General features: G+C 37.6%; 1 protein-coding gene across 8 annotated transcripts in view; it reads left to right on the top strand.

Annotated features, from left to right (window-relative positions):
• MYOCD (myocardin) overlaps positions 1-26286 on the top strand; it is a 204830-nt gene that overhangs the window by 148097 nt on the left and 30447 nt on the right. For all 8 annotated transcript variants that reach the window (XM_070739765.1, XM_070739760.1, XM_070739759.1 and 5 more), the window contains 9 exons: positions 5059-5114; positions 7621-7696; positions 9489-9650; positions 13634-13809; positions 18535-18660; positions 19691-19947; positions 20778-20925; positions 22840-23790; positions 24449-24562. In XM_070739765.1, coding sequence (XP_070595866.1) covers positions 5059-5114; positions 7621-7696; positions 9489-9650; positions 13634-13809; positions 18535-18660; positions 19691-19947; positions 20778-20925; positions 22840-23790; positions 24449-24562 — 2066 coding nt within the window. The remainder of the gene's footprint in view (positions 1-5058; positions 5115-7620; positions 7697-9488; positions 9651-13633; positions 13810-18534; positions 18661-19690; positions 19948-20777; positions 20926-22839; positions 23791-24448; positions 24563-26286) is intronic.

Below are 26286 nucleotides of genomic sequence, written 5' to 3' on the forward strand. Positions count from 1 at the left end.
AGTCTAGTGCTATGCAGCACTAGACTGGATGAATCAAATTTTTCACAGGGGATGATTCAAAAAGGAGTACTGGCTAGAAAGATGGTTCACAAAGAATATACGTGTCCCAGAATAATGTTGCAGGATTCAATCTGAATCAGTCACTGGGTTTTGTCTTCCGAACGATGGATCCCATCCTCAGGGAACTTCTCTGTTTTGGGCTCTTCTGTGTGTGGTATTCCACTAGTGGGTTCCACTTATCTTTGCTCCCAGTTCAGGAACGGGAGCATGCATGCACAGAAAGCTTTTTGATGATGTCCGGGTGGGTGGGCGGAGCCTGCTGCTGCTGCCGCTAGTGGTTCACCAAACCGGGTTGAACCAGGAACAACCCACCATTGGTATGGTGGCTGGTGTGTAGCTTCTTAGATGTATATCGAGGGGTTGATTTCTGGCTATCAACAACCCAATAGCCAGTTCTCAATGCACAGAACAACCCAGAGCACATAAAGAGCCTCCCTGAGGATGGGTTCTGGATGAATCTGAAAGCTCAGAAGATAAAACCTCTGGTCCCGGTGGCCGACCCAGATTGGATGCTGCAGAAAGATCTTTTTTTCTCTACTCCTGAGAGGAGTTGTACTCCTATTTTCTGCTGAGATGATAAGCAAGTGGAAGGAATTTTCCTGGAAATAGTGCTTGAGATTTTCCTTTTTAAATTGCCAAGAGCTATTGCTGCCATAATAATTAAAATAAGGTATAAAACTTTAACTTGTACTTATGTAAGAATTCTAAAGATCCCTGGGTTCATGGGGACGTGGTTATATGTGCAATAGAGTAGATTGTACTGATTTGTTGCTGGGTTTGGCATGCCTTGCAAAGCAACCCCTCTAAGGTAGATCATTAGGTCATGATTATTCCAATTTTTTGCAGATGGGGAAACTGAGACTGAGAGAGATAACACCTTGCCCAAGGCCACCCAGTGAGTCCATGGTCAAACTGGGATCTGAATTCAGGTCTCCCAGCCCAAACACTCTATCTGCTGGATCACCCTAACTCTTAGCCACACACACACCATTTCTGCAAAATCCGTTGGGTTTAGCATGTGGTTGTTAGCTCTGCTATTGCTTTCCTCTTTGAGTCACAACTTGCCAACGGTTTTATGTATTTGGCATGGATCATCTGTCACTTCCCTGCAAATGGCGCATGCAGCAGCTTGGCAGTTTCATAGGACATTTCAGTTTCTATAGGACAGGTACAGCATGTAATCACTTCTGAGTGAATCCTCATGGACTGTTTATGTATTGTGTGGTCCAAAGTTCTTGATAGTTTTATTCCTGTCCCACTATCAGGCAAGCTCGCGTGTTCTACAAAAATGAGGTGTCATTGGTGTTTGCCAACTGTCAAAGGATGCTTTGGCACCCCATAAAGTTCTAGTTTACCTCCTGAAAGGCATTTTCGGTCACAAAGAGAAGAAGGGAGAAGGTGACAGGGAACTAGAAGCAAGAATAATAGTTGTAGGTTATGCTGTCAGGCAAACAGATCTGTACCACCTCTCTGATATTCACCATACTGGGGGATAAACTTTTATCTCCCTGAACTTCATAATCCAAAACATATCTTCTTCTAGAAGACAGAACTTGACAGTATTCTTCATATCCACTGAAAAGCAGTAGATTTATTTACCTAGGTTTTATAAAAGCAGATAGGAGCACAGCCATGAACTAAGGCATGGGTTTTGTTAGATTCAGCTAGCCATATTGTTGTGAGCCACCCCGAGTTTGCGGAGAGGGGCGGCATACAAATCTAAATAATAAATAATAAATAAATAAATATACCAGATAAATGAATGTATGCCACATGTCTTTGGCCAGTTTGTTTTTACTGAGCCCCCCCCCCCTCAAAAAAGTGGATCAGGAAAAATCTGAAACAGCCTTTACAGTAGTCCATTTAGTGGTCCTTTATTATGGCAAGTCAATTGCCTTTTAATCTGTTTATTCACTTCTTCATTCAGTGATTATTTCTATAGAATAGGCAGGGAAATGGTTATCAAAAATGGTTGGAAATAGCTGCTGAGTTAAGTAGTATGAATTTGGACAGGAGATTCCTGGAAAACCCACATAGAGGAAGAATAGAAGTATCAGCCTTATTCCTCATTTTCTGTCATTCTTTACCTACTATAAATGTTCTGTTTTTCTCTGTGACTTTTCTTTTTATATTCGTTGCCCCATGCTACACAGGTAAAAGTCATAACTGAAGACAAAGATTTAATTAGTGCTGGAATTTGATTCATTGGTAGAGTATATTTTTTTAAATGTATTTTATTACCTTCTTCAAAGCATTTTTATCACTCCTCAGTTCAGATCACACATCTGGACAATATATTCCTTCCGAAACATCTCAAAGGAGGAAGGAGGTTTTAGGTCAGTGAAGTTGGCACTTATCATTTTCACAACTTATTCTGCCTTTTCTCACAAATCTCTTTTCAACTGCTAACTGTGGCATTAGAAGATATTCTATGCTATTTTTTTATCTCAGTCTTTTTCTTCTTCATTTAGTTTTCGTGGAGTTGCTGTTTGTGTTTTGAGTATGTATTGGATGCATATATCTGCTAGGTCCTCTTAAATCTAGGGATAAATAATAAATTTGTTTGTCCAATATATCAATGCAGAATGACTCCCTTCTCTGACAACATATTTCATTTGAAGCAGAGAAGAACATAGCTGGCACGTGAATATTGGTTAAATCATTAAGAGCAGTTTTTACTCTCTTAATTTTTTTTATAGTGAACAAAAGTAAAAAAAATGCTTGTGAAATTTAAAAAGTATCATTGATTTTCTCATTGCACAGCTTGACTGACTTATCAAATTGTACAAAGAAAGCAAAGTATAATTTGACACTTTCTTAAACAGGGACCTGACTTTTGACTGCAAACTTTCTTTTTGGATCCTGGGCCATACTTCAATTAATGAAATAAACCTCTAGGAGCTTTTGTATAGCTTTGGACAGTAGAAAGTTTTACTGTTGAACCCTTCTCTTTAACCTATGATAAACAGAAATGGATAGCAAGGCTTAAAAATGGCTCTAAGAATGAGATTGAACTCAGTCAAGACTTACAATATGTGCCAACAGACCTTCTCTAAGTCTCTTAAAATATAGGAGCAGCTTCCCAGTTGATGAAAAACAGTTCCAAAAACAAGAAAGATTTCCTTATGAAAAATTCATGGATGTTTCAAAGGGCCAGATTGGATCACTTGATCAGCATTTATTTAGCTTCTAGGCAGCACAGTTTGTCAAGTTTAAGCAAAAGAAGATTCCCAGCTTCTATTTTCTCATTTAAAAATGGTTTTTTTAAAAAAAAAAATGAAAATGGGGAAATATTTCTCTCTTTCTCTCTCTCTCCTTCTCCTTCTCATTTTCTCTATCTCCAATGAGATTATTACATTAAGAATAAGTGTCAGATCTGCATAAAACAAGATCCCTACTTATTAAAGCTTATATTCAGGCACAAGGCCTCTCTCTATCTCACTGTTTGTATAAACGTCCATTTCAGTATAGTTCCTTTCCCAGCAGAAAAAAGGACCAAGGGGAGGCGAGAGAAATATAACAAGCCGAATCTTTGCATGCTGGCTTCACTACCTAGTTAAGTGAAATGGGATCTTAATTGTCCCAGAGCTCTTTGCAAATTAAAAAAAAAGTTAAACTATGAAGAACACGTACAAACCCCAAAACACACTGGCTGTTAACTGTGGTCAATTTCACCCTTGCTAATTTTTGCTAGGCTACAGGACGTGCAAGAAGAGTTTCAAGCAAGAGTAGATGGGGGGGGTGGGGGTGGGAATCAGAAGCAAGTAAAACATTTTATGTTTTGAAAAATCAGAAGAGATGGGAGATGGAAAAGCAGATTTTATGAAATGCCCCTTGCCAGCAATTAATTTATTTTCAAAATATTCTTGAATTTATACTCCACTTTTCTGTTTGTCCCAACATTCCAAATGACTTACAGTAGCTTTAGTATTATTTCATACTATACCAGTGTTTTTCAACCTTGGCAACTTCAAGTTGGGTGGACTTCAATGCTCAGAATTCCCCAGCCAGCAGGGAGAAGTGAAGTCCATACGTTTTAAAATTGCCAAAGTTGGGGTAAAAAACCCACCCTACCTTATAGCATAATCAGAATTGGATTTCATGTGAAGGACCTGCAGAGAAAATGAAATGATTGGCTACTCAATACTGAAAAAATTGAGGAAGCAGGTTTTGCCTAACGCACTACAATTTCCTTGTCTTTTCTCCTGAATAAATATGTAGTTGCTTTTCGCTGCTGGCACAAAAAATGTTTTCAAAAGAACATTGCCCAAATCTGCCTTTTTCATTGATTCTGGGAAACTTGGTGGTCCCAAGAGGCTGTGCAAGATACAACCCCCTTCCCCGTTTTAATAATTTGGCATTTTCTGCAATATACTTTGTTGTTGGGTTTTTAAGCTGTGAGCTAAAATAAATATTCTAAAATGGTTCATAAAAGAAACTCAACTGGGAAAATTGAAATTTAATGGTTAAATAAAAGGGGGCAGGGGAGGACATATTTTTTCTTATATTGATTTCTAAAATGCTGATGCCAGGTGATGAAATATAGTTCAAGTGTTGCTAAATATAGTTCAAGTGTTGCTAAAATCCAGTTTGCAGCTAGATCTTCTCTGACTGATCATGCTGAATTCTCCACCACAATCTGAGAAGCATGACCTCACGCAACAGGATTTAGAATTAATGTGCAAGATTGTGAATGCATCTTTTAGACTGTTTCAGAAAAAAATGCCCAGATCCTGGATAAGCTGTGCTTTCGTGTTAGCCTCCCTCACACTAAGATATCCACCACGAGAGGGTCTCCTGCTTAGATGACATGCCTCTTTGCTCAGCTCCACCCTCCACCATTTTTCATGCCACCACCTGATCTATCCTAAAGATGAATGATTTCTATAAAACTGCAGATGTTAGTGTTACTGTTGTGACTATTATGAAGAATGTGAAGCTGAATGTATGATCTATGCTTGTTGGACTCACTGGGCTTCTCTCTGTTTCCGTTTGCAGCATTGAAAAGCCCTTCTCCCTTCCATGAGCAAAAGAAGAGCTTGGAGAGAACCAAGGTAACATTGGGGAGGCATTTGAGTGGGTAGATGGTGATGGCACCACTCTGGATAATAATCTTTTTAGGACTCTAGAAAATCCCTCTGCGAAGCTGTGGCTGGAAGAAGAATGCTTAATGACATACCTCAATGAAGACAACTGTGCTAAAGACATTGATGGGATGTTCAGCTTAGACATTGGCACATAGCCAGATGAAAATGAATATTTGAACTCTGTAAGCTGGAAAGTTTATTCAAATTAGCCACACTTGATCATGAGAGCCAAAGGGGTTGTGTGGAAATTCCAAAAGAAAACCTGGATCCCTTTGCTTGCCATATACCACATTGTTCTTCAGTTCTTATGACAAAGTTCCTTTGAACTGATCACTGGTGCTCTGTCTCTTGGGTCAACAGCCCTTGCAGTGAGATTAGGCACTGTAAATCAAAGCTGGTGGAAAATCCAAAATGGAAGGGCCAATGACAAAAAAACTGCAATATATTCTCACATTTATCTTCTTACACATAGGCTCATTGGCTAGGACAGATTTCAATTATGAAAACAGATTGACTTGTTTGGTAGCTGATCACAGGCTTGGATAACAGAAACACCAGTATTGCAGCAAGGTTGGGATTCTAATATTTTTTCTCAAAAATTGTTTATTACATGGTTATCTCATGTACATTGGATTAAGGATTTCCTGTATTTACTGGCGATTCAATTGTCCTCCTGCTCCCAACTGATGTGGGTTCTTCTTATTTTCAAAGACCAAATTATCACCTGTCAATATCAACAGGATGATGTTAATTGCATACTTTTTTGTGATATACCTGATAGAAATAATTATTTTGCTCATACAAGATTCCATTTCTCTTTGCAGATATAATACGATAATATGGAGGTTTTTGTCTGTATGGAATATGTTCTTTTTAAGAGATCAAGACTAACTAAGCCTTAAAAAACAAGTAACTGGGGACTTTGTTTGTTGTAGGTTCTATATTTTCTATATTTCTAATTTATGTAACATGACAGAATAGCTGGAAAGTCCTTGACCGCCATAAATAATTCTAGGTTGTGACCAACAGCAAAGAGAAGTTTTGTAAAATCTTAGAAATGTCCATTGGTTTGAAATGCTTAGGAATTAGCAATAGCAATAGTAAAATATACTGCCCCAGCGTGTTTTACAGCACAATCTGGGTGGTTTACAATGTCAGCATATTGCCTCCAATAACCTGTGTCTTGGAAGATTGGAAGTCTGTGTCAACCTTGAGCTGGTCAGATCAATTTCCAGAGTTAGCCTACTATGCTACATTCTAAGCATCAGAGCTCTTTGTACTTATAGCCACCACAACACTGCATATATGTTATGTCTCTGTTCATGGAACAGTAAAATAACTGGGTCTCATAAATGGTTGACTCCATTTTACTAGTTCTAGTTTCAAAATGATGCCAAAAAGGTGATAGGAGAGATTACATTATTTTTCATGAATGTCTTGCAAAAAGTCATGGCTAATGTAAAGAAGGATCTGTAGCCCATTGTGAAAAATTAATGTGTTTGGGAGACTTCAAGCAGTCTGAAGTATCCTTGAAGTGTTGTGTATGTTCAGACATAGGTTAATATCTCACTGTCTCTTCAAAAGCTTCTACTGGCCAATTGCCTAGAAGAAAAAAAGGATTATATGAGTCAAAGGGCCTAAAAGTGGATCCATTCGGAAAGTCAAAATAGACTCAAAAATACATTCTCAACCTTTATTGAAAGAACTGGGTTCTTAATTGAAAGCACTGAGTGAGAAATTTACAATAGTAAATTTACAGAAGTTTGGATGACTGAGAATCTCCAGAGACAACATTAGTTTAATTGCATTAATTTAAACAAATGCAGCATGATTAAATGGACAAAAAACAGCACCTGAAATTTATGTAAATGAAGTCAGTGAATTTGCTTTATTCCAGATATATGTTGCAGGCAGTTGCAGTCTATGTTATAAGAACTGAATTGTTTGAATTTAATAAATGTTCTAATTTTCTGTTTCATGTCACTGGTCCATTGTATACGTAATTTCTGTTATAAAAGTGATGTTAATGGCGTTTTTAACATATCCAAATCTAACTAGTAAAAGTTTGGTATCCAGATTAGAAATTGTTGTGAGCATATCATGTTTTAAGTCTAGACCAAAATAGAGTGTGTCTGCTAAAATAGTACAGTTTCCTCATTATAATGAAATAACTAATATCTTAAGTTAATAAAAATAACACCTAGACTTATATACCACCTTACAGTGCTTTACAGCCCTCTGTAGGTGATTTACAGAATCAGTATATTGACCCCAACATTCTGGGTCATTTTGCCAACCTCAGAAGATGGAAGGCTAATCAACCTTGAGCCCAGTGATGTTTGAATTGCCAAATTGCAGTCAGTCAGCCAGCAGTCAGCACAAGTAATATGCAATATTGTATTCTAAACACTGCACCACCGCGGCTCTTAAGTTAAACCAGTGAAGTAACCATCTCTGCTTTTATGTTCTACAGACTGAAGATTATTTTAAGCACAAAATCCGAGATAGACCTGAGCATTCTGAACTGCTTGATATGCACATTGTTCAAGGTAAGACTGGCTGAGTTGATCTCTATTGTTAATAATAATAATAATAATAATAATAATAATAATAATAATAATAAATAACAACAACAACAGCAACAACAAAACAACAACAACAATAATAATAATAATAATAATAATAATAATAATAATAATAATAATAATAATAATAAGTAAATTATGGTAAGTCTTAATACAGTGTTCCCTCGATTTTCATGGGGGATGCGTTCCAAGACCGCCCGCGAAAGTCGAATTTCCGCAAAGTAGAGATGCAGAAGTAAATACACTATTTTTGGCTGTGAACAGTATCACAAGCCTTCCCTTAACACTTTAAACCCCTAAACTGCAATTTCTCATTCCCTTAGCAACCATTTAGTTTATTACTCACCATGTTTATTTATTAAAGTTTATTAAAAAAAATATTTATTAAAGGTGGACGAAAGTTTGGCGATGACGTATGACATCATAGGGCGGGAAAAACTGTGGTATAGGGGGGAAAACCGCAAAGTATTTTTTAATTAATATTTTTGAAAAACCGTGGTATAGCCGTTTTGCGAAGTTCGAACCCACGAAAATCGAGGGACCACTGTATTCCCTCCACCTATGTGCCATTCCATCTATGGATGGTACTTTTTATCTACTAGTCCAAAAGTTTTACATTTCTCTTTTAGCTTAAGAGATGTGGTGGTTTTTTTAAAATGGGAGAATATAAATGATTTTACTCAGATGATTTACATAACACCCATTAACTCTAGTCTATTTACACTAAAAACTAACTCATACTGATTTCTAGCCTACTGAGATAGAGGCAGTGTTGTGGTAAATGCTCACATGAATGGAGAAGAATATTAGTTGGAAACCATATACATATAAACCAACCCTGAAAAAAGTCCTTTCCAAATGTTACATTCTGTGATACCTATTATCTAATGTAGTGAATCTAATTACTTTTTCTGAATATGACTAAGTTGGCTATACTTTCTTTTCATGCTTGCTAGAGTTATACCATGTATCCCCAAAAAAGAAGACCCTGTTTTATATATTTTTGAACCCTGAAATAAGCGTTTGGTCTTCTTGTCATGCACTCAAAAGCTCGATTGGTCTTATTATCAGGGGATTATCTTATTTTGGGTAGTGATAAGAAGATAAGAAGATAGGTAATGGGAAAGATGAAAAGACCAATAGAATGCATTATAGAAGAAGAAGAATCTAGAATAATAATAGAATGTATAGTATATATAATATATATTATTCTAGATTATTATTATTCTATAACACATTCTATTATTATTATTCTCATCTTTCCTATTACCTATCTTCTTTTAACTATAACTTTGTTGCTTGTATCTTACAATATATATTGTTTACTTAGTATCCTAGTATGATTTATATTGACTGCTTATATAATATCCTATGACTTTCGTTAAGTATTGTATCTTATTATTTATGATGAATGTATTTTTACAATGACTATGATCACGATTTATCACTTATTGCTGGTATGGACCCAGAGCTTATGTACCGGACACAAATTCCTTGTGTGTCCAATCACAATTAGCAATAAAGAATTCTGTTCTGTTCTGTTCTTCTCTGCTCTGCTCTGTTCTCATGTGAAACCCAAGTGTATTCTGGTTAAACACTTTTTGTTACAATTGCATCCAGACCTGCATATTTTCTCTTTAAAGAAACTGTTCTGACATGACATATAGGATGCTGTGCTTGTTGAGCTATTTTCTAATCAAGACAAGAAAAAGTCATTTGGCATAAAACTTGATGATTTTCACCACTTGCTTGACAGATTCAACTGTAGAAGAATCCGTTCAAGCTAGTCAGATGAAACTAAAACGAGCTCGTCTTGCAGACAATCTGAATGAAAAAATTGCTCTTAGACCAGGACCTCTGGAGCTGGTGGAGAAGAATATCATTCCCATTGACTCAGCTGTGAAAGAGGCCATCAAAGGTAATTTTAATAGGATTTTATAGGTAATGGTTCAGGTACATTTTTGTATCCAGCACCCCAGAGGACGAAGGCACTTATCACTATAATGGAGAAGCTCTCTTGGAGTTGCCTTTGGAGTGATTCCTCTGAAGGAGCATGGATGCATCTTGATGAGCAACCAGAACTTAAGTATTTCTGAATGGTTTATTCCTTACTGTCATGTCCCCTCCGTATCCAACATATCTCTTTGCTAGCTAAGCAGGAAGACACTTGATCAAAGCCAGACTCGGCCCTGCAAAGATTACAGGGCATAGAAGGAATCTTCTTTTCTTCCACTGTCTTCCAGCCTTTCGGGGGCTTTGTGATAGAGCCTGTCTTTCCCAGCACTTTACTTATCAGTAGAAGCCAAGGGTCAAGCGCTTTTGCCTGCTAGATGACGGGATATTGCACGGGAACACTTTCCAGAACTCCTCCAGTCTGCTGAGTGGCAGAGAAGCAGCATCTGGCAGGAGTCATAATGAATCTTGAGGAAGCAAAACCAACAATGCAAAAAAGTCTCCTCATTGTGTTCCTCTATGAAAACTGCAACATTTTTAAAGGGGAGGGGCTTTTAAAATTTTTGATGTTTGTTGACCAGAGATTGGGCAACATAGTCTTGGGGGCTTCCTTGAATATGTTTTCTCTGCCAGGATGAACTTATGTTTTGCCAGTAGTTCTATCCATTTTTAAGAAACAAACTGACAGGAGAGGAATAATTGGTCCTGAAAGAATAGCTGCATTTATCTATGAGATGTGAAAGGCTGGAATAAAAATAAGATCTGAATCTAATGAGGCTGCTTGGATTAGTGTATGATTGGCAGAAGTTTCCAAAAGTTCATTATGTTGAACCCAATTTGTATTGAACATGTGGTGAAATCCAGTCTTGGCTCACCTTCAGTGACAATCCACAGCTATTCCAGAGGTACTCAGGTTATTTTACAAAAATCTGTCTTTTACCTGTTATCTTTCCCTTTCATATTATAATTTTTAATACAGAATAACAGCATTGGAAGAGTTCTTGGAAGGCTTTTAGTCCAGCCCCCTGCTCATGCAGGAGACCCTATACCTGTGATGGTGAATCTATGGCACACGTGCCAAAGATGGCACATGGAGGCATATTTTCCAGCACATGAGCCATTGCCCTAGGTCAGCTCTAGCGTTCATGTGCACATTGGCCAGCTGATTTTCTCCTCATGTGGAGGATCTGGGAGGGCATTTTAGGTTTCTGGAGGGCCTCCAGAGTGGAAGGAAGGCAAAAAATGGGCCTATCAGGCCCACCGGGAAATGAACCATTTCCGGCCTCCAGAGTGCCTTTACGTGGACAGGGGAAGCAGTTTTTGCCCTCCCCAAGCATTGAATTATGGGTATGGGCACTCGCACATGCACAAGAGTGAGCACACACACACTTTCGCCACCTGAAGGAAAATAGGTTCACCATCACTGCCCTATACTATTCCAGATAATTGTCTGTGCAATCTCTTCCTCTACAAAAGAAGACATTGATGGCACAATCACAGAATGATTGTATTTTTTGAAGTTAAGGTTAAATATAAATTAAAAGAAATCAGATTTAGATTGTGTCCTAGACACATCATTTTTGCAGCGCTAATCCAGTATAAGATTTCAAGGTCCAGTATAACTTTTGCCCTATAAAAATTGTACATGGAGTGGTTTAGCAACTTACATAGAAACAAATTGTCTACCAAATTCTACATTATAACACCTCCATTCAAATAGAAAATATATTTCGAAAACCCAGAATAGAAAATAATGGCCCTCATTGCTTTATGAAATATCTTAAATATATACATATACACGGTCTGCTTTAAAAAAAAATCACTTGATAAAAATTCCAGCAGTCTAAGTTTGTATTCAGCATATTTTTATCTATATATGTGATGATGAAATATACACTGAGTTTTACAGCCAGATCAAAGTATTTTTCTGAAATATATAAAGTTTTCTCTTGCAATTACAGTATGGAGCTCAATCTCTATTTTATTAACTTACAGTGACGGTTTTCACCAACTGGATATCATCATGGGTTGACCATTGCTTTATTTTGAGGTTCTCAGAGTTTATTTTGGGGGTGGGGGAATATCTTTTATTTGGATTGTTTTATTACTGGTCTACAGTTAGATAAGTCTTTGATATTGCAGTTTGCTTATCAATGATTGCTAAAAAGAGATCAGGATATGGTACATGCATAATCATCCTACATGTAGATTTGATCTTGGGTTTTTTGTCATGTAAAATGTTTGCAAAATGGATGGCCATTTTGCACAAATTCTTATAAAACATGCTATATTTAAGACATATAGCAATAGCACTTAGACTTATAGTGCTTTACAGTGCTTTACAGCCCTCGCTAACTGGTTTTATAAAGTCAGCATACTACCCCCAACAATCTAGGTTCTTGTTTTACCGACCTCAGAAGGATGGAAGGTTGAATCAATCTTGAGCTGGGAAGAATTGAACTGCAAACTGCAGTCAGCTGGCAGTCAACAGATGTTGTCTACAGTATTACATTCTAACCACTGTACCACCATGACCCTATTTGATACAAATATCAAATTTACATGCATGATGATTTTTTTAAAGGTTACAAATTGATCATCTGAGCAGTGTACTTCCTAGTTACTGTAGGTTTGGTGGATCAGCCTGGGTGTGAGGCTTCATCTGGATTTCCGGTGAGAATAGACTTCTTTGCAGTAATTTACTCAGCTGCTGCTGGTGATGATATCTCAGTTGCACCTTATGTCTCATATTGATTTCTCTGCATTCTCTTTCACAACGTTGGAAGAGTATCGTCTTGATCCTGCTGGTGCAGATCATCATAGTTTTGTACCACATTGGCCACTAGAGTTTGCTGTGAGCTGTGCAATGTCTCTTTTGTGATCATGCTGGATGAGCCTTTCATCAGTGAAGCAAATGCACAAGTCTTGCTGTGTCACCAAGAAGCCCCTTCGTTTAAGATCACAATCATTGCACATAGCAGAAAAACCTGTGCATGTCACAGGAGGCAACTGTAGCTACTTCTTCCATTGTCAGTCAAGCAAGTTCTCTAAAGAAGAAGGCCAGATTACTTGGGAAGTTATATGGAGCCTTGTAAAAAATTTGACAGTCAGATCTGCCATGTTTTCCCCAAAATAAGACCCTGTCTTACATTTTTTTGAACCCTGATATAAGTGCTTGGCCTTATTTTTGGAGAGGTCTAATTATTTTTGGGTGCATGGAGTAAGATAGGGCACCTCTGGGGGGTATTTTGGAGGAGGGCTTATTTTCAGAGGAGGGTTTATTTTCAGGGGGAGGGCTTAATTTCAGGGGACCTCTTATTTTCGGGGAAACACAGTACATTGATATTAGCGGAAGGACAAGATGAGAACACATAGAGAGGGGGGTGTAGAACAATGCAGACCCAATACACGATCATGGGCAAAAAAGATGCTAGAGGAGGCAATGTAGGGAAGGTAGGAATAGCAACGAGGAAGGGAAAGTAATGATTAGTACACCCAAAGTATTGCCTAATAACCCTACTCTACCCCCTGGGGAGAGAAAGAGGCAATATGCAAAAGATAAAGAAGGAATAGCAATTGCACCTATTTACATGACCAAGATAGCAACAACCAAGCTAATTACAGGAGGGAAGTAAATGGGCCTGTGACGTGGCCAATGAGCAAATTGAGCAGCATTATATAAAATCAGCTCTCTTCAATGAGGATTTTAACACTCTGAAAATGTTAGTAGAGGACTAACGAAAGCTTAGTTAATTTTAGTAGTTTTTAAATATATTTTAAATGTTACGGAGATCACAATGGCTGTTGCCTCTTCATATATATATCTATATACAGTATCTATATCTATATCTATATCTATAATATGAACATTTGCAAATTCATTCAATGCCTATTGCCATTCACAACAAAGTCATTACAACCTATTACTGAGTTCCTCTATCTTCTTAGGTACCCAGGGAAATTTCACTAAATCTTCAGACGCCTTTGCTTTTGAAGAAGATAGCAGCAATGATGGGATGTCCCCAGAGCAAATTAAAAGTGAGGATTCTCAAGGGTCTACAGAATTGGCAGCAAGAATCAAAATACCTGAAGCAACATTTCCTTCAGTGTCTGGGAAAACTCAGGTAAAATAATATTTAGTATAGATGTTAAATGCTAAAAGCATTCAGAAGTGTTATTTTTAGATTGTGTAAAAGCAAAAAGGAGGAGGATCTGATTGAGAAAATGATGTTTGAAGGTTCAATAATAGTTAACCTTTGGCTTAGAAAGACTTCATAGCTCAGAACAAGTTTTGAAGTGTATCTCAAGAATGTGTATCATGCCTTTTTACAGTCATTCTTTGCAAGCATCTTTGGCCCCAGCAGTCTTGTTTTGATTCTCAGCTCTAAAGACAGGTTTTTAAGAGAGTGTTTAGGTAAAACAGGGGAAAAACCTGAAGGGCAGTTTTAAAGAAAAGCTCTGGGATTGGGAGTCCAATCCAAAATCCAGCCAACAAAATACTTTTGCTGTTGTCTATAAAATAGGTGGATACATTTTAACAAGTCATCTAAGACCGAAATGTAGCTTGGAAAATGGTTGGAATTCTTTTCAAATTTGAAAAACGTAACTGGATCATATCTAGCTGAACAAAAAAAAATGAGTCTGGAATTGTTTGACCCAATCTGTAGACAGCTTTGTACACTGCAGTAGTGCTGTTGACATGGAATGTTCTAAGCTTTGACAATGCAATGAGTCTATCTCACTTTCCCTTTTATTTGTGATGACAGAGCCTTGGGATGACTGTTTTCCCACATGGTAAGAACCATAACGCTGAGCATTTATCATGAGATTGAGTTAGTAGTACATGTTTATTAGCTTGCCATTATACTACCCTCGGTTTCCTGTCTCTCAACTCATTGAAACCATGGTCATAATGGTTTATCGGCATATCACTATGGTCATCATGCTAACTCGTTCGCGGAGAGGGGCGGCATACAAATCTAAATAATAAATACATTAATAAATAAATAAACTTCACTGTTTGATTATTTATTATATATATTTAATTATATAATAAATAATATAAATATATTATATATTATATATTGCAAGGTGTGCAATCAGAGGGAATATTTTCCCCTCTCCAATTTAGCCGCCCCGAGTCTGCGGAGAGGGGCAGCATACAAATCTAATTCATAATAATAATAATAATAATAATAATAATAATAATAATAATAATAATAATAATAATAATAAAAAATAAAAATAAAAATAAAAATAAATAAAAATAAAAATAAAAATAAAAATAAAAATAAAAATAAAAATAAAAATAAAAATAAAAATAAAAATAAAAATAAAAATAAAAATAAAAATAAAAATAAAAATAAAAATAAAAATAAAAATAAAAATAAAAATAAAAATAAAAATAAAAATAAAAATAAAAATAAAAATAAAAATAAAAATAAAAATAAAAATAAAAATAAAAATAAAAATAAAAATAAAAATAAAAATAAAAATAAAAATAAAAATAAAAATAAAAATAAAAATAAAAATAATAGTGTCAGGAAAAATTGTACTTGTAACTCCAGTTTTCTATTTTCTCGGGGTTAGAGAAAGTCTAAAAGCCGCAGATTAAATAAAAACATATATAACAGTTGCAAGGTAGACTGTTAGGTTGATATATAACTTCTATAAATTTGCTTTGCTCTAATTTTAGTAGAATATACAGGTTCTAGTATACATTCAGTCAAATAATTAATTATAATCATTTTTTAATATTTGAATTTCAGATGTACTGCCTGAATTTGAATTTAGCTAGGAAGAAGGGGTTAGTAGACAGTCATTTTATACAACATGAGTTGTCATGGTTTACTTGTCAGATTGACAGTTACTTATGTTTGCTCGATTAAAACTGATTTGATGCGACTAATATATTCTTAGATATATTCTTAGATATTTTAATCACCTACTGCAGGTTAGATTGCAGAAAGTTGTGGATATTATGTTCAATCCAGTTTGGATTTTGTCTTGCTCGGTAGTAGGAGAATCAAAATCCCATTCAATTTACTATCTCATTGAGAGAATTAATTAGATTGTATAATGTATTATTTCTTACGTGATCAGTTCTTTTGCCATTTTGATGAATTACTGGCCTGTCATCTCAAATTTTTCTATAGCTGATGGCCTTTGTTGGTACTGTTGGATGATCTCAAAAGACTAAGAAAAGATCTAGTTAATATTCAGATGTGATTCTATCTGGGGATGTCAAGGATGTTGATGACTAGGAAATCAAAACCATCCCGGAAAAGGGCAATGGCAAAGTACTTCCATATTGCTGCTAGAAAAACCACACAGAAATGTTCATGAGGTCACACATCTTGCTTTGGCACAGTGCATAGCTAATATCTGTATAAAAATAGTGGCCATTTTTCCCATCAGTATTCTTAAGACTGGTTTGGGAAGAAAAGATACCTTACAACCAATATAGTAAGGATATTTCTCACCAGCCCCATTGTTAGATATTTTCGAAATTTGCCTTCATTCTAAAATAGCATTCAGAATTAGCTATTTGATTCTAACCACCAAAGGAGGAATAACTTGTTCTTTCTCAGGCAAATGCAATCAAAATATGGGTATAAAGATTCAGTACAAATTCTCCAAGGGTACTATAGCCTGTGCAGGAAGTCATCCATAAGGTCAGCCTTTTGTGGTTACAGAAAACATGGGGGTGTCCTGCAAAGGATCCCAAGGCACTGTTAACCTGAACACGACATATTCTTGGCTTGTGCTGCTCTTCTTCATTCCAACAGCTTTGTTACACAGTGTACTTGGCATGGGGCATCTCCATTTTCCAAGCACTTATGGCAGGGAGCCCAATGATCTTCCATTTGGTTTCCTAATAACACCAGTCTGATAAATGCGATTGGTCTTAGTAAACGTATTACGTATATGAATAGTTTAACAGGCCATTCAAAGTCATCTGCAAAAGGTATTGATTATAGTGAAAATCCCAAAAATGTTGTTTGCACATACATTTGTATATGTGAATCATTTGGCAGTATGGATTTACGTAACCATATGCAAGCCAAAAGATTATCAGACTTCCACAGTATGCCTCATCACTCTCATAGGTTGTCATGCATATCTGCCTAAGCTTCAGATCGCTCTACTTATTGCTTAATTTTGATTCAAGATTGCTTTTGCTATGACTCACCATAAGGATGTTCCTAATTGTACAGAGAATTTCTAAACTAATACATAATCCATGTGATATGCTGCATGGAGAATTACCAAATAAAAGTATCCCTTAAGGAGGTAAGGTAATGTATAGATTGAGCCTACACATATCAGAATCGAACTGCGAGGTACAATGGTTAAACATAGACTGTTTAATCAAGTTCCTTATAGTTAATTTATTTATTTATTTATTTAATTTGTATGCTGCCCCTCTCCACAGACTCGGGGCGGCTCACACCAACAGTAAAAAAACAATGTAAAATACAAATCTAATATTTAAAAAATTAAAAACCCATAATTTAAAAAACATACACACAACATACCATACATAAATTATATAGGTCTGGGGAAGATGTCTCAATTCCCCCATGCCTGATGGCAGAGATGGGTCTTAAGAAGTTTATGAAAGGCAAGGAGGGTGGGGGCAATCCTAATCTCCAGGGGGAGCTGGTTCCAGAAGGTCAGGGCCGCCACAGAGAAGGCTTTTCCCCTGGGTCCCGCCAGACAACATTGTTTAATCGACAGGACCCGGAGAAGGCCAACTCTGTGGGACCTAACTGGTTGCTGGGATTTGTGCGGCAGAAGGCAGTCCCGGAGATATTCTGGTCCGATGCCATGAAGGGCTTTATAGGTCATAACCAACACTTTGAATTGTGACCGGAAACTGATTGGCAACCAATACAGACTGCAGAGTGTTGGTGACACATGGGCATACCTAGGGAAACCCATGATTGCTCTCGCAGCTGCATTCTGCACGCTCTGAAGTTTCCGAACACTTTTCAAAGGTAGCCCCATGTAGAGAGCATTACAGTAGTCGAACCTCGAGGTGATGAGGGCAAGAGTGACTGTGAGCAGTGAGTCCTGGTCCAGATAGGGTTGTAACTGGTGCACCAGGCGAACCTGGGCAAACGCCTCCCTCGCCACAGCTGAAAGATGGTTCTCTAATGTAAGCTGTGGATCGAGGAGGATGCCCAAGTTGCGGACCCTCTTTGAGGGGGTCAGTAATTCCCCCCCCCCAGGGTAATATATTTGTATTTGTAGAACTCCAGCTATAGAATATATGGCACATATATTATTTGAGTGTCAACTATTTGAGTGTTAGATATGTGGCACCCTGGACCACACATCAGACAAAGAAGCCATTGAGATCCTCATATTAGAACTATATATTTCGTATTTCGTACCTGATTTCATACATCACATACAACACAGCCCTTTATCTGAATAAAACAGTTTAGTTGGGATCTAAATATGTGGGTCAGATTTGGATAAATTGTAATGATGACTCAATAACCTAATATTTTATTCCTTAGTTTATTCTTTTTATTTAACCCATTTCTCGTATTCCACTTTTATATATGGTTCTATTGTGTCAAGTATTATGTTTTATTGTGCATTTTGATATGTCCTATGAGCTAATATATAGATTCAGCCCTTACTACATTTTTTTAAAAAATGGAACAAAGGCAAGGTAACCAGCTGTCAATCCAACTAGTCTAGCTCCCTGATACATGCCTTCATAAATCTTGAAAACTGCTTGCACCAATCTTGATGAAACTATCTACATTGATGACATAATTGTCACATGTATTCTCAATGGGGTTTTTGTTTGTTTGTTTGTTTGTTTGTTTCAGGGCCATTCCCATAGTTCTGAAAATGATATGGCTGATTCGTCATCTCTTCAAAATAGTCAGCCAGAAAGTCCAAAACAGCTCAATGGGGAGCAAACACCTTCTATTCCTATTACTACATCTGTAAAGGTATGTTAGCATCTTTAATAATTTAGACAAAATGAGACAAGTGTTGAACAACTAGAGCATAACCGTGGTTGCTCTGAAAGAGAAATTCTGGTTTTAAAAGTAACTGGAATATTTCTAAAATTATAGCCCACAAATATGACTACTAAGGCAATTTTGCATACTTAATTAAGTGGTATAATTAATCAGAAAGGCAGGGGTAGCAGTTAACATTATATAGATGCATCTTTTTTGCCCTGCTGTCATTCATGAAGTGGACTGATTTAAGTTAGGAAGTTCAAATTTAGCTATTTAGGGATACAGTGTTCCCTCGATGGTTTTTCCCGCCTGAGGACATCATAGGTCATTGCCAAACTAATAATTTTTGCAAATAAATAACAACAAAATAATAATTATTGTTAATAAATAATTATGTTTATAAATATCAGTATCATTAAGTGGTAATGGTACTCAATGGTAAGTACCATAATGGTAAGTACCATAATGGTGAGTAAATGGTTGTTAAGGGAATGGGAAATGGTAATTTAGGGGTTTAAATTGCTAAGGGAAGGCTTGTGATAATGTCCATAGCCAAAAATGGTGTATTTACTTCCGCATCTCTACTTCGCGGAAATTCGACTTTCGCGGGCGGTCTCAGAACACATCCCCCACGAAAATCGAGGGAACACTGTACTTTGATTTTTAAATATTAGATCAATTGAAGGATCCTTTGCCATTTTGAAATTATTTTCCATGTCTTCTTAAATGGCAGCATGTTGAAAATAGGAATATTTGAAAGGAGCGTGCACCTAATACTATGTGAACATGATGCCAGTTGCTTTGTGCTCTGAACTGCTTATAAAAAGGGAGAAGAATGAATCCCCCTATTTCTCACCCACCACTTTGAAGCTCAAGGGTTTTTGAGGGTACAGAATATCAGGAGGTAGTCCTACAGAAAATTCAGATTGAGCAAGAAATGGGTTAATTAGATAGGCTGTTCAAAAGTTCTGGGTTCCAACTGACCTTCCTAATTTTTGGGGGGTGAATCACGCAGTCAAAAACTTCAAGTGATGGCAAGAATCGGCACAAAAAACCTAAGGAGATGAAGCCCAAAGTGAAGAAGCTAAAGTATCACCAGTACATTCCACCAGACCAAAAGGCAGAGAAGTCTCCTCCTCCCATGGACTCTGCCTACGCAAGACTACTGCAACAACAACAACTCTTCCTGCAGCTCCAGATCCTCAGCCAGCAACAGCAGCATCGGCACCAGCAGCAGTTCAGTTACCCTGGGTCACATTCCTCTCAGCTAAAGTGAGTTGCTGGTGGAAGTGTTTTTCTGTCTTCCTTTGTAACACAGCTAGGCCTCCATTTGACAGTGTCCCTGATTAGCATCCTTTAAATATTAGACTTGCATGTTATAAATATTCCTGCTGTGTCTATTGTGTGCAGCCTGCTCACTGGAAATGGATGGGAGGTTTTGGTGATCTTGCTACAGGAAATGAGAAGAGTTTGGCGCTTAGGACCTGAATTCTTAGAATTAGAATTCTTCTCTAAATTGGAGACCTTGAAATAAGCCTTTTAAGGCAGGGTTGTCAAACTCAAGGCCTAGGGACCAAATCCAGCCCGTGGGATGCTTCGATCTAGCCCATGTGGCCACCTTGGAAACAGCAAAGGACTGGCCCACAGTGCCTCTGTCAGCAAAAACGGAGCTCCGTTTTTCACTGGCAGAGGGTTGCAGGAGGCTATCACAGCTGAAAATGGAGCTCAGGAGCCCATTTTTACTGGTAGAGTGCTCAGGCCACTATAGGCACCCCTGACACGAGTGATGTTGAGCTGCCCATGCCTTTGGCCTTGCCCCTTTACAACAACCCCCCCCCCCAAGGTCAAATACAACCCTGAATGCACCCTTCAATAAAATTGAAACTCCTGTTTTAAGGTGAGCACTACAAGCCTGTACTAGGCCAAAGCATGTCTCAGTTTGAAACTCTGCTAAAGTATTACTATTTTGTATTGAAATTTCAGGGGGGGAGGGATGATTGAGAATGCATAATAAAACTAGGCTCAATACACTGACAATTGACATTGATTTAGAAACAAAAGAAGAAATCACAGTAACAAATGTTGCTCTTGTTTTTTTTTAGGCAACCAAATGAGCCTAAACTTTCAGGCTCTTCCCCTACGACAATCACCAATAATCCTCTTTCTCCAGTGAAGGGAACCTTTTCTGGGCCATCTTGCATTTCATCCCTCAAACCAGGTCCTCTCCCATCCAATCTGGATGACCTTAAAGTGAGTATTATGCACAGAGTATGGTGTAACAATTTTAGAAGACACAACAAATTACATAAGGTTTAATTATGGTTTATTGAATCAATTGCAATGGCCTCATTTGCCAAAGGCTAAACCAGAAGCTACAACTTACTATATACCAGAGTGCTAAACAACAAACAATAAACATCATCTGCACCACACGCTCACCCCAATACATTCTCAAGTATATGTTGCTGATATGAGGCAAAATAGCAGTAAGAGTCTTTTTTTAAGGTGTTAGAAAGGTTAAAAGACCTTTGGTCCCAGGGACTGATCCAAATTGGATCTTGCAATGTTTTCCTGGGACACATATATGTGCCTTCATTTCAGTGAAGGGCTACCAAAATTTTTACTACCACACTGTGGGCATGGCTTATGCAGGAAGTCCTGGATTTTCTTTCAACATCTTTCTATGCAATTGGGTACTCTGGGGTGGAGCCCCATTTTCACTACCCCACTGCGTCCCTCCCCCCCAGGCAGCAGTCCACCCCTGCTTCATCTGTGTGAGAAAGGCTCTTCCCACTCCAAAGGCAATTTCCAAAATTATCCTATTGGGTGTCAATTTCAGTCCTTCAGAGGAATTTCCCCCACCCGGGTTTTTAATGTGTAGAAGTGAAGACAGAAAACCAGCCCATTTCATTCTTACCTTTCAAACCTTCAGATGCAAGTTTTAAGTGATTGTGGTGTACATTATATGTTTATAGTGGAATTGGGATTGTTTTGATTGTTCTCAGTGGCTTTTTCCCATCCTAAAAATCTGCAAAAGAGGGACAAACTTATTATCATCACTCGATTGATATTACCTTCTGAGACTCTTGGAAAAGGTAGAAAGCTGAATTGAAGTACTCACTGCACAGTACTTTATATTACAGCATCTTCAGGGCTGCCACAACAAGGTTGGTTGCAGCTGTGGGAATGGGAGAAAGGAGTAAAGATAGCTTTCTGGTTGGAGCTGGGGAGGCATGGACTAAACCCAACTGGAGTGGGCTTGTGACCTGATTGGACTACTGATGGACATGTGGATTGAGGAAGAAACTTTGAAATTAATTTGGGTGGGGAAAAGCCCAGGACCTTTAGAGGAATGCCTTGTCTTCAGAGTTTTAATTGTATTGGGTCTGTTATTTGGAACCCTGACAATATACTTGAAGAGGAAAAGGTGGTTTGGCATTCTTTCTTTCTTTCTTTCTTTCTTTCTTTCTTTCTTTCTTTCTTAGATTTGTATGCTGCCCACTCTCGAAAGACTCAGGGTGGCTGACACACATATGTCAAATCACCTTTTGGTCACATGTAAGCAACTCTTTAAAGGTACATATCTTTTCTTGGGCTTCTGTATATGTGACCCCTAGAAAAGGTACACCTGATTTTGACTGAATCCTTGCACAGCCTTAGTCAATGAATCTGTCTGAATTCTGAGGTAACTTATCTGAATTTTGATTACCTCGGGAAAACCACTTTCACATAACTTCTTTGATCCACATTCTGCTTTTCTTTTACATAAATTGGTTGATGTATATCTAGAAACTCTGCATTAGAATCATCCTGACATATATGAATAATAACAGAGGCTGAATTTATACAAATATCTGCAACACAAAGGCATTCATTTTTAATTCAGATTCATTACTGTACACTATGATGTGATTATTCTAAATAATTCCAGGGTTATAGAAATCCATTTGAAATGACAATGCTGTACAAGGTTCCCCAGTGTAGAGTTAATAGTAGTTTCTCTGAAAACTAGGTAATAGTAAGATCTCTCTGACAGAACAAATTATTCTAGATTTAGCTTTTGTTTGGCTAAAACAGTCTGATTAAAAAAAAGTTTCTTTTTCAACAAGAAGCATGCAATAAAGTAAAAATGAGGTTGACACTAATGAAACCATTTTATCACAGGTATCAGAATTAAGGCAGCAACTCCGAATAAGGGGACTTCCTGTGTCAGGTACAAAAACAGCCTTGATGGAACGTCTTAGACCCTTTCAAGAGTGCAATGGGAATTCGGTGGCTTCTTTCAATGAAATAACCACTGTGACTTTCCCAGTAACTCCAACAAGCTCTCTCTCCAGTTATCCATCGCAGTCTTCTACCAGTCTGTTATCCAATGGCTTTTACCATTTTGGCAGCACTAGTTCCACTCCGCCCATCTCTCCAGCTTCCTCTGACCTTTCAGTGAGTGGCTCCTTGCCAGACAGTTTCAATGAAGGACCAATGTCTTCCCCACAGTTTGTCTTGCACCCTTCACCTGTGCAAGGTGGATGCGAGGAGAACCTGGTGGGAAGCATCAATGGAATTGGCATCCAGCACGATGTTGAAAGGGTTGACACAGAGAAAGACAAAATGTTAGTGGAAAAGCAAAAGGTAATCAATGAGCTGACTTGGAAACTGCAACAGGAGCAGAGGCAAGTGGAAGAGTTGAGAATGCAGCTCCAGAAGCGCAAAAGAAGCCACGGACTGGAAGATAAGCAGCCCCCAGCACATGTGTTTGGTTTTCCAGTCAAGCAGGAGAATGCAGTGTCCAGCTGCCCATTTGCCTCTAAGCAAGCTGCCTTGAAAGGTAAGGCTAGCAATTCTGAGGCATTAAGTAACTGTGGGACACCTCAGATGCCTCATCTTGTAAATAGCCATTGCATGGAACCTTCCGGACAAAATGGCATACTGTCGTCCACATTCCTAAGCCCACAGTGCTCTCCTCAGCATTCTCCACTAGAGGCAGCAAAGAGTCCTCAACATATCAGCCTTCCGCCCTCACCAAACAGCCATTACCTTCTCTCTATGTCTCCTAGCCATCAGGGAGAAGGACGCAGCAGTTCTCCACAACCCAACCACAATCTGTGCACAACTCTGGTAAGAAAATGCACATTTTGCTCTTGTAATTTATTCGTCAGCCATAAAATAGACATCACAAACAATTCAGGAATAAGAATCATATTTTAAAAGGAAATATTTCAGGGGGAAGAGTCAGGGAAGCATAACCACCATCACTATTTCCAGTGACGTTGGGTGTAAAGGAACAGCTGCTTAGATATACTTACAATACTTGGACAACTGTTTACAAAATCTCTCAAAATAGGCAGATCGCAGGTTGTTTGGGGCTTTAAAATATAAACATGACACTTTGAGTTCAGTCTGAAAATAAATTGGGAGCTAGTACAGATATTTTTAAACTGGTGAGATGGGTTCCAGGCATTGTTTCAGCACTGAATAGAACCTCCATTATGGAATGTCTTTCTTGGATCATTTGGAAATGGAGTTGGTTTTATGGGTTACGGGAGGGTGAAAACTAAGCAACGTTTTCTTTGCATCACTTTGGTAAGATTCTATCTGCGAAGAAAAAGTATTTTTGGCAAGATCTGAGGTTCATTTTTCTTTTCTTTCCTTGGGGTTGCATTAAGTTATGATTGACACCAATATGTAAGAGGTTTTAGCTTAGGGAACTTCAGATGTAGCTGTCAAGGAACAGAGATTTGATTGGATTCCTACTGTTGATTTTGCTTCCATATAGGTGCCGACACAAGGGGGCCCAAAGTATTCCATTCTGTCTACCAACTTTTGTAAATCCAGTGCTGCTCTCCCAGAGGGAAAACAGCCTCCACCTTATGCTGATGCTGTAAAACAGGTAATGGTCCAGGATGGTATTTTAGTGCTGTGCTTGGCTACAGGTGGTTTTTAGTATTGTATCGTTTCATCATAAAACATAATCAGTTCAAGGATTCACAACCTTTTTAAGAGTCTGGTCCTTAAATAATGCCGTGCTTTTATTTTGCACACATAAAAGAAATACACAGATTTACTGTGTAATATAAAGAAAACCGATTGCGTTCAAATACAGCTATAAAATTATTATTATTATTTTTTTAAATAAAAATAAATTTTATTTTTTTTAAAAAATATATCAGATTATTAAATATGCAATACAGAAATATGTTTTTATTAATCCATTAAATTAATAATAAAATAGTATTTTTTAGTTTAAATACTTTTAGCAAGTGAGATTTCTTGAAATTAAGAAATTTTATTGCAGTCTAGAGGTCATAGATTACTTTATGGTCAAAGTAAAATAAAATAAAATTGTAAATACTTTCCACATAGACTGAGCAGGAAGGAATCCACAAATCCCAGGTTAAAAATACCATATATTTGGCCCATGTAGAGGGGATTTGAATCAAATAATGACAACCTGAAAATCTGAGACACATGCTCAAGTTGAGCATTGAGTCTTGGCTAGCAGTGAATTTACTAAAGGAAAAGTTATTCTTCCTCTGTAGTTACAGGATTATTAACTTTAATTTATTTGTTCAATGAAGTACAGACAATTGGAGCCATTCCTTTGCAGTTGTTCAAGGCTTCTTATTTCATCTAGCTATGGTAATGCTGGTATCTATTTATCTAGCTGATCTGGATCCAGCTTGTCATAGTGTGACATTGCAATTTACAGAATTCAAATAAAACACAAACCAAGGAATTAAGCCAACTTTTTTTTATTAGAGGTGAAGTAGCCCTTGATTGCATTCACTTGAGTCATCTAGACTCCTTCCTTCCTCCCTCCCTCCCTCGCAGAATGGTTACAACCCAAATATGTAAGAACTGTAAATCTGCTGGAATTATCTCCTAGTAAACATGAAAAGGATGAGATTGAATATCTCAGGGAATACAAGGAAGGGTTTTCATTCTGGTTTAATATTTAAAAAATGGGACATTAAATAATGCACCTTAGGGTACATTAACCCCTGGGTCACATGGGCAATACTATTATTAACATTTTAACATTCATAGGGTTGGCTGAGGGTTGTAGGAAAAATGAGGCCAAGTCCTACGAAATGGTTCCCCTGGCATTTCGTATTTTTTAACTCTTTCAGTGTTCACATTGCATTGTCCGTGTCATCTCCAAGTCAAAATGATACTGCTAGTTTTTAGCAGATATGGTCAGCTCTGCCTCCAAGACCAGCAGAAAGGGGAAACAGGAAACCACCTGCAAGTAGTACCTGACCATCTGAAAGAGTAGTAGATCCTTGGAACAAACTTCCAGCAGATGTGGTTGGTAAATCCACAGTGACACATGCCTGGGATAAACATATCCATTGTAAGATAAAATACAAGAAATAGTATAAGGGCAGACCAGATGGACCATGAGGTCTTTTTCTGCTGTCAGTCTTCTATGTTTCTAAGTCACCTTGAGAGTCACAGATCGCTTATTTGTGTGTTCTATGCACTAAAAACTGCTGGCATTTGTGGGGAATTAGCTTGTTATGCTAGATTTTTAATGCCAGTAAAAAAACACTACAGAGCTGATATTTCAATTCCATAAGAGTGATTTCTTTTACAATAAAATATATATAATCA

Source organism: Erythrolamprus reginae, chromosome 2 (genome assembly GCF_031021105.1).
Source record: "Erythrolamprus reginae isolate rEryReg1 chromosome 2, rEryReg1.hap1, whole genome shotgun sequence".
In the NCBI taxonomy this organism is placed as follows: Eukaryota; Metazoa; Chordata; class Lepidosauria; order Squamata; family Dipsadidae; genus Erythrolamprus; species Erythrolamprus reginae.